Below are 17,166 nucleotides of genomic sequence, written 5' to 3' on the forward strand. Positions count from 1 at the left end.
TGTATCCATGGAGGCTACCGAAGAAATTTGCTGAATAGATTTTGTTTGTTACTGGAATTCACTGAAACGCAGCTGTGAATGTTAAAATTTGAAGCATAAACATAGTAAGTGGGTCCTTGTTGATAATAAAATGTAAAAATATTCTTGCACTTATTGTTCAGTTTAAAGAAAACAAGGCGTGAATGAAAAAACATGTCAAAATCCCGCATTTGCGGGAATGTTTTTATTACTGAAACGGGGAATAGTTCCCGTTTAGCGTAATTATTCCTCAATGCGGTAAGTGTGCCCAACCTGATAAAGGGAGCAACATTCGATAAACGCAGAAGAAAAACTATTTTAAGTTTAATGATTTTTAAGGTAATGCCACAATTGCATTATCCATGATGCTGGTCCAAATGGTGAATAAGCTACAAACAGTAAAAAGTTTTATTTTAAATAATTTGTTTAACAAGTAAAGAAATTCAGTGTTTAGCATTAAACAATCGTCAATAAAGCAGAAAATCTATGAGAAAGCCATTATTCTTACCTGCGTGTAGTAGTGGTCGAACTCGTGTCTTGTCACTTGAGAGTCTCCTGTATCAGAAAGTTACATGTACATGTTACGAATCAATATCGAATCTTACATTTTAACTGTACCATGCACTGCGTTACAATCAGTAAGACGCCATCGAGATCATCCTTGATTTGATTTAAACAATAAAATGCTTTCTTTGGTGCTCCATGCGGGTTTGAAGGTAGCTATTTTTGCAGAAGGAATACTTCAACCGTTATCCAATCACGGGTTCTAGTAATCATTACCCTTACCCTATATATTTTTTCGGAGGGGGGGGGGGTTATTGTTTAAAATATCATTTTTTGATTTTTATTTAATCCTATTCTTTAAAAGACAGCCAATAACTGACATCATTGGTCCAATATTATAAGAATTCTTCTATTCCTACTCAAAAATGATGATCATCTTGTGTTACATCCGAGCAATTTATGCTTGCTCATTAATGTAACATATAATGACGTTCCGATGATAAATATAAAAAAAATATTTACATTTTCCAGTTTCCTTGCCACTGATAACACTACGTATCGATTTTGCACTATATAACCCATAACTTCAAATGCCGTCAAATTGAGGCGCCATCGGGGTTTGCTTATTAGTCCCCTACCGGTTTCACCGGAGGGGACTATAGCTTTCCTCTGCGTCCGTCAGTCCGTCTGTCCGTCCGTCCGTCCGTCTGTCTGTCCGTCCGTCAGTCCGTCTGTCTGTCCCACTTCAGTTTTCCACACTTTTTTTCTTTATGCATTTGAGGAATAATATGAAACTTGCTGAACAGCTTTAAAATGTCAAACTACAGATCAAGTTTACACTTTTGTAGCGTCTGATTGACATATTTTCGAAAAAATTAATTTTTTATATTCCAATTTTTTAATGTTCGGGTTCGTTATCGGGTTCGGTGTGTACCTGAATAAACGAGGTCAGTATGTAGTCAGTAATAATATCGTGCGTTACTTGTACCATTCCTTTTCCTGTACCATTCCTTTTATCATTTCTAACAAACAAATGAATTCTATAAAATAGTGTCAAGCATTGTGTTGTAAATTTAATCGGCAGGGTTTTTTTGTAGTATTATTACAATCGGGTTCGTTGTCGGGTTGGGCTGTTTAACTGTTTCGTTTGCAGGTTGCACTACAGTATTAAATTCTACTATATATTCTTACCAAAATTGCACAACTTTACATACAGATTAAAAATTCAAAACGAACTTCTGGAAAAAATCCTCTTGACATCTTTTTAAACAACGCTTCATTTACAAGTTTCTAGCAAAATACACACGTGCATCCAGCAAGGCGTGCGACTTTGTTTACATCGAAGTTACACATGTGCTTGAAAATCAAGCCCGGGACTTTTCACCCCCCTCCAGAAACAACGCGCATCAAAAATTCAAATGACCTCGCATTATTACAAAACTGGGATAGTTAGACCTCTTACACATTGTTTTTCATCTCATACAAAAAATCAGCTCCTGTCTCGAGCGGAACCGCCCCGAATTCAAAGGAAAATTCGGGAATTATTTTGGCTCAGCCATGTTTTGACGTGAACCTTCAGTGAAATACTGTTATGACACCTGCAATATAACTCATTTTTTGTTATCGCCAAATCAACATTAATAAATTGATTAATACTCAATGTGTTGTGTGACTAACAAAAAATTATGAAGATATCTACTCATTTCAGAAAGTTATGAGCGATTTTTTAACACCACGGTGTACACGGTGGCCACTGATTTATGAAAATATGATCAAAGTTATACTGTATGCATTTACACGGTGTTTTGATATTCAGTGATTTTTTGGTTTTAAATTGACAAGTGATGTATGAAAATGTATAAAATGACGCAAATTAATTAATATCATGTGGACCCCAGAAATTATGTCGGCCAATAATTCAATGACCCTGCCTCTGGGGGGTGGGGTAGAGAAAACGTCATTATTTCATACAATTTATGAAAATGGTGAGAACCTTTGTCCAAAATAGCATGGTATTGTTCTAATCTAACTAACATGAGTGATACATCTCAGCTGTTTTCCGCTTTCGTATCAATATTTCTCAATTTTGGACATAAATTGAGCATTTCTTACTGTAACACAAGGGCCTAAACAACCGATTTTATTTGATATTCACACCCCGTTGAATATTTTGTTGTTTACGACGATGAATACTACATCGTATTTGATCTGCTAAAAATTTTCCGGACAGTTTAGACGGTCCGATCTACTATAAATGGCTCATTGTTTTGAGGCAGTAGAACATTTCAGAGGAAATCTGGGCTAATTTTGTATGCATCATTAAAAGCAAAATAAGCGTGCTGCTGGCTACAAAACCCCATTGTTTGTCATTTTTCGTCTAAACACACTGATTTAACACCTAAAACACAGGTAAAACAATTTTTAACATAGCAAACCCGTTTTCCTGCAGGTTGCACTACAGTATTAAATTCTACTATATATTCTTACCAAAATTGCACAACTTTACATACAGATTAAAAATTCAAAACGAACTTCTGGAAAAAATCCTCTTGACATCTTTTTAAACAACGCTTCATTTACAAGTTTCTAGCAAAATACACACGTGCATCCAGCAAGGCGTGCGACTTTGTTTACATCGAAGTTACACATGTGCTTGAAAATCAAGCCCGGGACTTTTCACCCCCCTCCAGAAACAACGCGCATCAAAAATTCAAATGACCTCGCATTATTACAAAACTGGGATAGTTAGACCTCTTACACATTGTTTTTCATCTCATACAAAAAATCAGCTCCTGTCTCGAGCGGAACCGCCCCGAATTCAAAGGAAAATTCGGGAATTATTTTGGCTCAGCCATGTTTTGACGTGAACCTTCAGTGAAATACTGTTATGACACCTGATTCGGGGTACAGAAGACGGTAAGAAATTATATTGTGCATAACAGTGCATTGTTTTCACAAATTTTTACCAGCGAATACAGAATAGACTTGACGAAATTACAGGAGATGAAATAAAGAGTATTATTTTACCTATTTCCTATTTAATTTCTATATCAACTTTATAGTTTTAATTTCCTCTGTTCTTTTATCTCTGATTAAAGCATGACATCTCGTTTACAATAGCTCTGAAATAGCTGTGTGCTTGGAACCTTTCATAGAATAATACAAACCGGTAGGGGACGTGTATTGCTTATGCAATACTCTCAGAATGCTTGTTTATATTTAAATGTTTAATCGCACGATGGCTTAAAATTATATAAATATAAGTAATAAGGAATTATTTTTGTCGGGTGTGATCAAATTTATCATGAAGCTCTTCGGGCTTTATTGGATTCTATCACGCCACGACCAAAAATATTTCCTCATAATTTTTAAAGAATGATTCCTTATTCCTTAAATATTAACACACCTACCATTTGTATGGTGGGTCATTGAATATATATGGTATATAAAGCGTTAAAATTCAACTTAAAAAAAACGATATACAGTGGGAAAATTAATACTCAAGGAAAAACATACCTTCTCGTAAAATGTTGTTTATAATAATTAATTCATAAGGTCTTTTAAATCTTCAAGGAATTCAATTTTCATGGGTTGTCTTTTATTGAATATATGGAAGCCAATTTTGGGATTTTTTTTAGCGTAAAAACTACAACAGCCAAACGCCTTGGTTTTTTTTTACCATATGTAATATACATCAACTCTAGTATACATATATTTGCGAAGTTTCAAGAAAATCTACCAGGTTTGTTTCAGGGGCCATCTCGAAATGCAGGTACATATACAATGTACTATAGGAATATAAAGGAAATTGTCATACATGTACATTATGCGTTTCAAAGCATATAACAGAATATTACAAGAGCGATTGTAATATGTGATTATATCATTTTCTACTTTCTATATAAGAATAGTCTCGTTTTTCGAAACGATCATCTCAAAATATCACAATGCACCTAATTTTGACATTTATTTAAAGCATTACAATGTAGATTCGTACAACGAATTCCTTCAAAATTTTAAGAAAAATAACCCCGAAGATAGCATAATATTGGGTGTGTAAAATTTCGAAGGCATATACTTTATATTTTCCCTTTTATGTTATTTCTTATAGCGTAATCATACATAGCTTTATTTTGTTATAACATCATAACAGCACAATAGCAACGCTCAACTACCAAACAAAGAAAAAACTGTTTTAAAAAGATTAAAATTACCTATAAAAATCTCATACTTAAAAAATTCCGCATTTTTTAAATTATTGTGTTCAATTTTATAAATAAATGATATCGAAACAAAATTAATTGTTTAAAAGGTATAAATTCACTGTGTTGTATTGGATTGCGCGAAAACATTCGAAATGAAAACTCAATCGGCCATCTTGATTATAATATATCTTCCAATCAGATAACCTATTGGAAATTCTTTAGAGTAATTCCACCATTTATAATGAAATAATTACTTGTTTCCCTGTAATCTTCTTTATCAACAGTACGGGATGCATATCAATAAATGGAATCAGATAATTTTTTTTGTTAAAATGCATGCATACCGTTAGTATTCATTTCGTTGAATGGAATGTCCACAAATTCCCTCACGCTCAGCATCTGGTTCTTATCGCCATCAAAATAGTTGAAAAGAGGCTCCGTGAATAAGAAGTCAGCCCCAACATGAGCCTCAAACTCGGTCAAAGACAAATGTCCATCACCTGGAAATCGTATGATCAAACAATTAAAAATAATACAATCTACATGCATTTAAAAAAAATAACGTTTGTTTGTTTGTGTAGTCTTATTGACATAAGGTTTTGGGGAGGTTTTTTTTTCTTAAATTTGTCTTCTTTTTGTAACAGATTTACCATGAACATCTTTTTGCTTGAATAGAGTGACGAGCTCCACGTGTGGTATAAATCCAAATTTAAATATCTAAAAAAGTCGATTTATTACCAATCAAATTAAAATTAGATCTTTGATCCGCTCCTATTAGATTACTTTGTGTAGCGATCTAATAGGAGTGGATCAAAGATCTAATTTTAATTAGATTGATTTATTACCATCCACATCTTTCTGGTTGAATAGAGTGACGAGTTCCTCGTATTCCAGAAGATTGTCTTTGGGGTTAACATCCAGTCCTAAAAATCCGGAGTCGACGATCTGCTGAATCTCATGGGTATTCAGATACTGGCTGCAGTGAATGTCACGAGAATGCATCGAGTATTTTGTAATTTATCTCTTGTATAGATAAATACATGTACTAGTATTTGCCGACTTTCTTTCCCCGTAAAATTTTCTTTCCATAAAATATGGGCATTAATTTTTTCACCAAAAGTGCAATAAAACACCCTCAAAATGTAATACCAATTAAATACATGTATGATTATATTGTGTAGAGCAATCTCAAAATAGAAATATTAAATCTGTATCTTACCCTGACACAATGACAGCCAAAGACACAAAGACCAAGAGTTTCATTTCTTTTAAAAAAAATTCATAACTCATTGAAAAAATCCTTTTAGATCACAATACATTTATATTTTTTTTTAAATGAAGCAATAAAACCGGATTTTATTTTTACATTAAATGATTTACAAGCTTTCTTTATAATACATATATTCATTCTACCTGTTCAAGTCGAGGGTTCCGCTTCCAATTACACTTGATCACGATAAGATCTAGTTTAAGTATAAATCTAGAGTTATATCTTAACAAAAATCGTTCAAAGATCAGACATCTGTGAACAAAGTTCAAACTGATAATTTATAGTTTGGTACGTTTTTAATTTTTAATTTTTTTACGTTTTAAAAATGTTGTTTTGTATGCATAAAATGTATATATAATTATAAATATAAGATATGTCCATTGAAATACGAGAGGAAGCTCCTTCTGAAATAATAACAGTATAATCTGGAGTACGAAAGTTTCATAATATGGAAGCTGTTACATGCAAGTTATGTACAATTTCACATGCATGTTATGTACAAAACAAAGATACACTCTATTTTTTTAGTACTGGTAAGAGTACACGTGGTCTGCTCTTTTATGTAAAACTGAGTTATCTGGAATCTACAGTACGTCAGGCAGTGCGCAATTGTGCTGCGTATTCTACGCATATACCACTTTGTCACTGATAAGACTACGTCGGTTTTTGGTTGTTGTAGTGGTTTTTGGTTTTTTTTGGGGGGGGGGGGGGGGGGTGGGTGTATATACACAACGAAAAAAATCCTCGTATCTCAATTTTTACAACAATTTCTTTTTCCTATATTTCTATTTCAAATTCTAGAAAAAGGATTTTACTTCTGGAAAGAAGCAGGCGTCAGACACTGTTTGAGATGAGATATCCGTTATCCCAGTATTGCAAAGTTCAGGAATAATCGAAAGCCAGTCTTTTAATATTGGAAAGCGTACCTATTCAATTTAATTTTTGGTTTAAGTAAAGTAGACATGTAAGAAAGCAAAATTAAAATAAAACAAGATGACGATGTATAATTGTAAATAGACACTGTCGCCATATTTCTCTTTCATCGCCGCTATTCCTATAACCTCTATGTAAGTCGCAGACCTCTTAACAGTTTAAAGTATTTTGCCTGTTTGGACGTACATCTTGCCTCGCCATGTTACTCGGTCGTCATAAAATTATTAAATTTAGGTACTTTTTTAAACCAGGAAAACACAAACATCAAATAAACAGGTCAACGAATTATTTACAAACAGAATATAGACATAAAATAAGAAATACATGCATAAAATCCAAAGACCAAGAACGGAATACAGGTACTACACGTCGACCAAGAAATTCATAAATACGCATTATTCCTCTTTTATCTTTGACTATTGCCGTATTAGTTGTGGATTACTATTGTTCTGCTCATCGCTACACACACCCCTATAAAAGGCGGAGAGCACTATTTATGCTTCACTGCATTCAGGTAGTTTATAAACCCGAATACGTTACACTGCACGGAAAGACTTGTAGAAACACCGTTGGAATAAAAAAAGATATGACAAGGAATATGAACGACGAAACAAGACAGGCTGAAATCCTGGCACACATACTTAAAAAATCTTCGATAATTGTAGACTGTTTTCCTGTGTATGCTATAACAATGCACATGCGCAAACCACACACTGCGGCGGATCGAGAAATCTCAATTATCGCATGGATTTAAAAAACGGAGCGTTTTTGTAGAAACCGATGAAAACGATGTTACGTTGTTACTTTCCCAGTTATCTGCTGTGTTAGATGTAGTGCCGCCGGGGTTTTCAAAAATTTGCACTCTGTATGAACAACATGCGTGTTCGGTGTGCATGCGAAAGTAAGGCAGCACTATCTGTGCAAAATGATACGGATACATTGAAAAATTGTTCAAAGAGTAGATATATTTTATATTTTATTGATAGTAGTTTCCTCTATTCTTTATAACAAACATTTTACAACAATGTGTATTTCATGCATTTAGAAGTCAGTGCAACCTGAATGCCTCGATCGCAAAACAAACAACCGTAACATGTACTTTCTCAACAAGTATATTTACCCAAGTGGCAGTACAGGAGCGATCGAAACTAATATGACGATCAAATGTTTTTAAGAATTCATGTCAGCTTTAAGCATTTACATTGGATTTAAACAGACTGTCGTCGTCGGAGTCAAGAATGTGAGTTTGTAAAGTCAAGGTTAAAACAGTACCATAGATCACATTATATCTTAAAACAAGAAAGAAATACTACATTTACAAGAAATTTTTTTTTGAGTTTTTCCCATCATTCATTCCTGCATAATAATAAAGAGCATGCAATGCACTTTCGGATACACAAGCTTAATACGATCTGAACATAAGATTGAGAACAAAATCAGTAAGGGAAACATTTTGTAAATAAATGTTTTAATTATCCATTTCCATACTTGCAATTTAGACGTCAAAGAGACACATTTTTTTATGTGTAGCGAATTTTATTTTGTAAATGATTTGGAAACACGAGTCAACACATTGGAGAATAATAAAATAATGATTCTTGTATGTAATGTATAATATAAATAAAATTTAAACAGCCCTGGTTATGTCTGTCGGACATGTTCAAAGAGTTAATCAACAGCAAATAGACAAAACATGCATCACTAAAATTGACAACCAAACGTTAACATGAATAGTTATTTAAAGTCAGCTTCAAGTTCTTATATCTTTATTCAAGAAGGCTGGTGGGTCAACAAATTAACCACAAGATTTGCCTTGAATTTTCAAATATGATTTTTTTTTAACAATTTATTATTATAGAAGAAATTCCAATATTTCAGCTTTGAAACTGGACACTGTTCTATATAATTAGACAAAGCTCTTCATCTAAAAGGGTTAGTATAGCCAAACATGATTACAACCAGCCAGCCCTCTTGAAAGACGTGGATATATTTGTAAAAATCAGAAGCTTGTTGATGCCAATTGTGAAAAAAATCGTCTTCCGGCTGTCGGTTATCTTCCCAACGTGACATCTATTGGCTTCTAGAGAAGAATATGAGAATTAGGTTTTAGAGCTTTTTTTAATAATTAATTTTCTATAACAGTATCATTCAAAATGCCATAATTGATTGATGTAATATAAGGTATCAACTATCATAAGGTTGATAAAGTTTACAACATAGAATGATGACATGTGTTTACTATGTACTTAGTTTGCCCATTTCTTATTTAATTATGAAAATACTTTATAAAAGTTTATTGTTAATGAGAATTTATGAAAAGGTTACAGTTCACATCTTGATTTAATTCGCCTTTTTCATATAATGCACTGTTACTTGTCTTCATAACATACATGTACGTGTAAGTATTTTTCATCTATTTGATGCCAATGAAAAATTGAACCATTTGCATATTTACAGTAATATCTTTATTGTTTTTTTAAAACAAACATTGCTCTGCACTATCCATGATGCTGATTCAAATGATGAAGTAGCTACAAATATAAACAATAAATGATATATTAAAAGTAAATCTTATGATAAAAAATACGATTAAAATAACTAGAGGTCCAAAGTTTAGACCGTCGCCTGAGCACAATGTAACCGTAGAAAAATGTATCATGGATTCGCATTTAATGTTTTTTTTGTTTTTTTTTTGGGGGGGGGGGGGGAGTCTGAATCCTAATCAGAGACTCCTCTTACTGTTACCACCCCCTTTTATCAGTTGATTTCTGCAAACGTCAATTCATAAAATGAGAAGTCAGAGGGATCTTTGATTGTCCAAACAATCGCTCCCGGTCCAAAACATGTAACTTTGCGTTAAAAAGATTACTTGAAGGCCTTTAATGGTGACTTGTCAATAAGTAAAATGAAAGTGTGTACCCAAAAATATTGTGAGAATTAACAGCCTTGCTGCAGGGTTCTGATTAAAGTGAACCTTCTTATAATCTTCAGCAAACAAGTAAATGAATATAAAGACAAAGCGATTTATAGCAGTTGATTACAAGCTGATGCTTTCAATGTCTAATAACAATATAACAATTTAGGAAGAGGGCATAATGGACAATATAAACCAAGAGTGTAGGTACAGAAAAAATATACAATTCATAAATTTTCATTATGTATCCATGAACTTAATAATTAATTTATGTCTGGCACTTCATGGACATCATAATCATGCATTCATTTATTTTCCCCTGTTTTGAATGTTAAACAGAACATTATTTAAATTTCAAGAATACGTGTTCCCTATATGGCCATATTGACACAGCCTAAGGGGCTATTTCACAATTGCTAGGCTATGAATTTCACAATTTGGTAGGGAAATTTGTAAATATCATTTACCATGCTATTTAGTTTATCTACCACTATAGTGTCAAAGTAGAAAAGAAATCTTCCTATTACCAGAACCCTTTTAATGTAACATACGTAAGAAATTGGCTATATAGATACCTGCGTGTAGTAGTGGTCAAACTCATGTCTTGTCACTTGAGTATCTCCTGTTTAAGATGATCAAAATTATATAGTTATGTTGTCTTACAAATTGCATTCAAAATATCAGAAGTATGATTATATATATATATATATATATATATATATATATATATATATATATATATATATATATATATATATATATATATATATATATATATATATATATATAAAAGCACAAATTAAGTGACTTCACCAAAATGAACATCAACTAAGTACTGATTTGTTTTCTTAGCAATATCACCATCTTCATCTTTTTCGGTCCATGTACAAACTATTAATCATGTTATTTATTCAAATTATTAGCTATTTCCTTAATCGGTTTTGTTCTTTTGCTTTATTTCACTTCCATTAGTTTTTACATTCATGATTATTTATGTGGTCTTTTACAGGGCCAATCTTCCCTACAAACTTTCACTACGAATTATCTTACTAGTACAACTTAATTAACAGCAACCCCCAATTAGCAAGTTAATTCGTTCGCGTTATCTTTCAGCACTTCTTCACAGACCGTCCGCTGCGTCGGACGGGATTTTTCTTTCTCGGGCTCGAATTCTTAAATATAAAGATGTAGCTGCCATGTTTTGATCCGGTGTTTAAACATTATCTAGTTTTTATATATTATTTAGTTTAGTTTAGTGCTAGTTTTGTAGATGTTTTTCTTCTTTCTTATGTAGTTTTTATTTTGTTGTCCTGAAGAAGGGACGGGTTGTCCCGAAAATTTGACAATATTTTACTTTATTGTTCGTGTCGTTGGTTATTTTTTGTGCTTTTTTATATCTCATCTTATAACCTTGTATCTTTTGATCCGACACTTTAGATAACGAGTGTTGTTGGTTTGCTAGTGCTTCTTATATATATATATATATATATATATATATATATATATATATATATATATATATATATATATGTGTGTGTGTGTGTGTGTGTGTGTGTGTGTGTGTGTGTGTGTGTGTGTGTATATATATATATATATATATATATAAAATAACAGAAAGCCGATTCAAAACACTACCGGTTTCATTATAATCTTCAGGAAATTGTACGTTATGCTATATATATACAGTACAGCTCACGAGTATCCCGACAAAAACATCGACCACCGTGTTCAAAAGTCCACGCTGAGCGTGGAAGTGTCGGTACCTTTGATCTATTGTTCTCTGTTGCGGCATCGAAACGACAAAAAACACGATGCGACACGGTGCAACGCGATGCAACACCGACAGTTACACGGTGTAACATGCAGTATTTACTTGTGAAAAAAAAAGGAGGAGGATTTAGGAATAAAACTTGTTAGAATAAGATATTTATTGATGTACGTAAAAGAATTAAGGAAATAGAAAATTAAAATAAAGAAAATTTGAAGGCACGCAATTTTTAGACATATGCAATTGTTACGGTTGATTTTTGTTGATATTGGGAACAAAAAGAAATCGATATCGCCCACATAAAGCTTTTCCTTTTTAAAATTGAAATATACAGTTAAATAAGTTTGTGTTTGAGTCCGTTTTTAAACGTAGTAGTAATCGTAGTAGTTCCACAGTTTCAATAGTGCATTGAATAGTAACGGTGATCTTTTTACACTTAGACTCTATTCAACGATCACAAATCTAACGGGTTGTTGAAAACAACCGCATTTTCTCTAAATAATATAATTAAATTGCTTTACATTTGTAATTTTTCTTTCTATTATGATACATATGTGTGATGTACTTGTCCATGTAGTACCGCACGGTACATATTCATAGCACGTAGGATTCGTGAATCGGTACTATAGATAATTTTTATTTCATCTTCACTCAACTATAGTTTAGAAATCATTTGTGTTCTAACAAACTATTCAGTATTGCAAAAATAATCGTTTGATTGTTTAATGATCGTCGTAAAAGAGAGAGAGAGAGACAGAGAATACTGGTATATGTTAGACTTAACTTTCAGTACATTTTGCTTGTAATTCAGTGTAATAAGTTAGTTTTATATTATTTTCCATTATATTGACCCTTTTCCCCAAAAATGCGATAGAATCCATGCAGTCAGAGTCCACGTGCTACCCCTGTCAATCAAATCAGCCTGCGAGATACACCACGTGCTCCTTCCATGATAAGGAAAAAAATGTTGTTTTATTGTTTTTTAAATCCGCAAAATAGATAAATGTTAAACAATGAAGTATTAAGTGTTTGCAATGTTTAGTTTCTTCATTTTTAATCTGCATGTGCATGTATGAGTTTTGGAATAATGCGTTGTTAAAACAAACTCTCTCTCTGTCTCTCTCTATCTCTCTCTCTCTCTCTCTCTCTCTCTCTCTCTCTCAGAGCATATAATTGTGTGCAATCATTTTCGAATTATAAGAGTTCTATTTGTAGGAATTTAATTCATTTATTTTAGACCCATGGTTTTAATAACGATTTCAGCAAAATGACGAAAAGTTTGTACAGTAGACGATGTACATAATCAGATTTTTCCTAATCGTTAAAGTTTCGACAGTATTTCACAACACACATATTAGATTGGTTATAAAGTAAATAAAGTTGTGTTTGTTCTAAATGCTTGCAAAAAGTTACCAGTATTATCTCATTTATCTATTTCATGTTTTTTTTTCGTACATATATGTACTCGGTAAATGATTTCTTATCGCAAATTAATGCTTTGTGAAATTCCCGCATCTATAGAGTTGCTGTTCAGTTCTAGTTCTTCGAATCCTTGCGCCGATAGTCTTCCGTTTAGTTGTTTGTGTACATATCTACAGACAATTTTTTTGTTTGTTAGAGATTAAGAAAAACCATGGAACTAACAAAGTAGAAGTAAGATATATTCAGACCATACACACGACAGGTTGTGATGAGTTACCAAACAGGTGTCCGCGGAAAGGTGTGAATAACGGCATCTCGAGTACACCTGTTCAGACGTCCAAATATACAGAGTTAGTTGTAAATTACAATGACACCTAACAAGACAGACAATAACACCTGTTGTGTATAGAACCCAAGATGAAAGACAATGCTGTGTATCTGATCAGCTTCCGTACAGGTATCGCACGAGTGTGAAATCACGATGCAATTACCAGCTTTACGGGAAATAAAGTTGAAAGTTATTTTATGAAATGCGGGTATATTTTTAGTACATTTACAATGCTTTAATATAAATTAACAAGAGTTTGTTCATGTATTTATCTATATTCTATCATATAAAACTGATTTTTTTTGTTTATTTATTGCTACATAAATAGCTGAAATACTAATCATTCGAGTCACCGGTAATAGGGGTTGTCATTTACTACAGCACGTAAACATGTATTTAAAAAAAAAAAACATGATCTGAAATGTTTTCATTTCTCATTTTTTATTTGGTTTAAAGTAAGGCTGTAAATTAATGAATAAAACAGAGTTTCCAGATAACAGAAAATAACTTAAAGTCGTTTATGTTCCCGACATTTTAATCGGATCGTCAGTTACAACATCACGTGTGTTTAGAAAAATAAACCTGATGAATTTAATTGGTTTGAATTTTGATTATATATCAATTGATAGTTAAAATATATTTAGTGAATTTATTTCAATTTATATTAGAACAAATGAATTAAAAGGTACCCATTTACGTCGAGTTTTTAGATCACAAAAAATTAACTTCACATTGAAAGCCCCGACAATTTTCTGGGTCCGCGTAACTTAAGTGGAGATTCTTTTTTTTTTATTTGAGATTGTTTCAACCATTGTTTAGCCATAATTTATCTATTTCTAAACATACGCTATTTCTATCAACGTCTCAGGTAACGATATCCACGGAGTGACACTGTGCCCACGGAGTTACACGGGCGGCCACGGTGCGACACGGTGCTTTTTCTTGAATTTTCCAATACACATACATTGTGTCACACCGTGTACACGGTGTGACACAGACCGTTTTCCACCGTGTTTTTTACAAGGTGGGTGACGGGATACTCGTGACCTGTACTGTATATATATATATATTCATTGGCATTTTGAAATTTGTACTTCCATTTAGATATAGCTATTATAACTTTATGTGTTTGCTATTTTCCTAAGAATATTGATTTTTACAATTTAATTCACCAAAAAGACATACATTACATGCAGGTATTATTTTTGTATTGTTGATTATATATTTTCATTTAACTTAAGCCCAATTGAAAACTGCATCTGTTAGTTGTCATGTCCACAAATTAGTTAATTTTCTGTAAATTGCAAAATTAATAAACAAAATGGTGTACAGTATATAGTACGTTATGCTATTTGTTTCATAGAAAAGTCATCACTTACACACCAGAGTTCTGACAAAACTTAAATGACAAGGTTTTAATTTTTTTATTGACTATAACTCATGTTTACCTATTTGATTATAATTTGTATCAAAGGGCAGATTATTCTATATAAGCAATAATATGCACTAAGTGTTTTCAATTATAAAAGTGATTAGAGAGAATACCATTTGTGTTCATTGCATGGTAGGCATTGTCCACAAATTCCTGCACGCTCAGTTTCTGGTCTTTATTAACGTCATAATTGTTGAATAGTGGTTCAGCGAATAAAAAGTCCGCCCCAACATGAGCCTGAAACTCGGTCATAGACAATAGGCCATCGCCTGAAATAAGGACAAATACCGCAGGATATTCATTCAAATCTTCTCGTATAATTACACGTGTTATTGTTAAATGTTATAGCTTTCTACTTATTTGCAGTTTTGTTTGTAATTGGTAAATACAAATCAACTAAATAGCAAAGCAAACACCTATATGAAAATGTTTTTAATCAATATTTCTTATTCTTTGAATAAAATGCGTAATACTAAGTTGTGATTTTTTTTATCTCAATTTAAACGATGTTATATAATTATAACATTACATTCAAATATTTAAATAAGTCGATTCGTTACCGTCCACATCTTTCTGGTTAAATAAAGTGACGAGTTCGTCGTATTCCAGAAGGTTGTCTTTGGGGTTAACATCCAATGAAACAAATCCAGCATCAACAAGTTGCTGGAGTTCATGGGTATTCAAATGCTGGCTGTTTACATATATATATATATATATATATATATATATATATATATATATATATATATATATATATATATATATATATCATCGAGAGTTTCAACAGTATGCTGGTAAACTACTTATACAAATTATTCTAGTAAATTATATATTTCACAATTTCACATATATATTTAAGAATTTCGTTTTATAACGCATTTTCCGAAAATTGTTATGTCAATCGTGTATAATCAATTCACCTGTAATGTAATGTACAAAAAAATGTTTAATTAAAATATTTACCCAAACACAATCACGGCCAAGGACGCAAACACCATCAACTTCATTTTCTGAATTTGATTGGACTAAAAATTTACAATATATACATTTATTTGTATATCTGGTAAACCAAAAATTAGAGATTCTCTTTAATCATTTGTTTTTCTATATTCATACTACCTGTTCAAATCTAGAGTTCCGTTTTGATATACACTTGATCACGATCTGATCTGGTTTTGTTATAAGTTTAGAAGTATATCGTAGCATAGATAGTCAAAAGATCAAACTTATATCAAGTTCAAACTGATAGATGTAATGTTCACATTTTCTATCTATTAACGAGTTTGAAAATTTTTAGTAATTCTTTTCAAATATGATATTTCACAATATATGTACGCAATAAATCATGATTTGCAATTACGAATTATTGTAGAGTCAAAATCGTCAGAGCGCCAATCCGACGACTGATTTGTGTCAGTACGTTATGATTTTGTATTTGTTTATTTCGCACCAATGTGTTTTGATTTCAGTATGAATGTGTGAGCATTGACGCCTTTGTTTTGATTTACCTCAGTTCAGTGTTGCAATGAACAAAGTTTTTCGTACATTTAGAATCATTTATATGGTTGGTCTTTTAATTTGTTTTTTTTTTAAGAAGACCCCTCGCCAAGGTTGTGCTTTTATTGGTAAATTTGCCTCAATTCATATTTGTTTTGCTTGTCGGTCATGCATTTAATCTCAATATTAACGTATTGATAGCAATTGAAATTCGGGTGTTTTTGTCCTTCCACTGCCCTAAGGTAGAAGTCACTACATGCATTAACTGCGGTTGTAAAACTGCGCCGGCTGTTTTTAGTTCCATAGAAAATTTTGATAAAGAAGTATGCCAAGCTCTAGACAGTTCCGAGTTGAACAGAGTATCAAAAAGGAGAGAAAGGTTATCACAACATTGTGGAATTATGACATACAAGCAAAGGACATTTAAAACTGGGTTATTATAACATACTCCAAGTAAATGCTGACTGAATTTTGCATGTTTAGCTCTAGATAAAAGGTACAAGATCATTCCTGATCTATTTTTATTTAACCTGCATCAAATGGCTTAAGTCTAGCTGATCGTTTGCAACTTGTTTTTATGTATTAAATAGAAGCAATAGTATACCTATCTATCATTCGTTGAAACTTTTTAAAATTTTGTTTTAAAGTTATGGCATCGGTCTTAGCAATGAATATGGTCTCCAGATCTGAAATAAATATTGCATATATCTCTCATCATAATTTCAGTAGATGTTGGTTTGAAAGTTTTGTATGTAAAAGAAGAATACGCTTCCACACTCCTTAGTACTACATCAGCATATTCAACATATTGAATAATCAATTAAATAAAAAAAAATCTTAATAATGTTATTTGGAATAGCATATATATATATATA

At 32.2% G+C, this 17,166-nt stretch overlaps 2 protein-coding genes across 3 annotated transcripts; both read right to left on the bottom strand.

Moving 5' to 3' along the window:
* Nucleotides 1-329: 329 nt before the first annotated feature.
* On the bottom strand, nucleotides 330-6,222 carry LOC128191473 (uncharacterized). The gene is made up of 6 exons (XM_052863557.1): nucleotides 6,141-6,222; nucleotides 5,947-5,992; nucleotides 5,573-5,703; nucleotides 5,072-5,227; nucleotides 527-573; nucleotides 330-407 (listed from the first exon to the last, which is right to left on the bottom strand). The coding sequence occupies exons 2-6, from the start codon at nucleotides 5,988-5,990 to the stop codon at nucleotides 375-377; spliced, it is 411 nt and encodes a 136-aa protein (XP_052719517.1). The 5' UTR covers nucleotides 5,991-5,992; nucleotides 6,141-6,222; the 3' UTR covers nucleotides 330-374.
* Nucleotides 6,223-9,378: 3,156 nt separating this feature from the next.
* Nucleotides 9,379-16,048, bottom strand: LOC128156003 (uncharacterized). 2 transcript variants are annotated; one of them, XM_052817953.1, is made up of 6 exons: nucleotides 15,914-16,048; nucleotides 15,758-15,819; nucleotides 15,355-15,485; nucleotides 14,908-15,063; nucleotides 10,420-10,466; nucleotides 9,379-9,461 (listed from the first exon to the last, which is right to left on the bottom strand). In XM_052817953.1, exons 1-6 carry the CDS (start codon nucleotides 15,998-16,000, stop codon nucleotides 9,429-9,431), a joined length of 516 nt encoding a protein of 171 aa, XP_052673913.1. In that variant the 5' UTR covers nucleotides 16,001-16,048; the 3' UTR covers nucleotides 9,379-9,428. The 2 variants fall into 2 exon arrangements, with proteins under 2 accessions (XP_052673913.1, XP_052673914.1); XM_052817954.1 differs by having other exon boundaries at nucleotides 15,758-15,804; nucleotides 15,914-15,968.
* Nucleotides 16,049-17,166: the final 1,118 nt, after the last annotated feature.

The sequence above is a fragment of the Crassostrea angulata genome, chromosome 7, assembly GCF_025612915.1.
Source record: "Crassostrea angulata isolate pt1a10 chromosome 7, ASM2561291v2, whole genome shotgun sequence".
In the NCBI taxonomy this organism is placed as follows: Eukaryota; Metazoa; Mollusca; class Bivalvia; order Ostreida; family Ostreidae; genus Magallana; species Magallana angulata.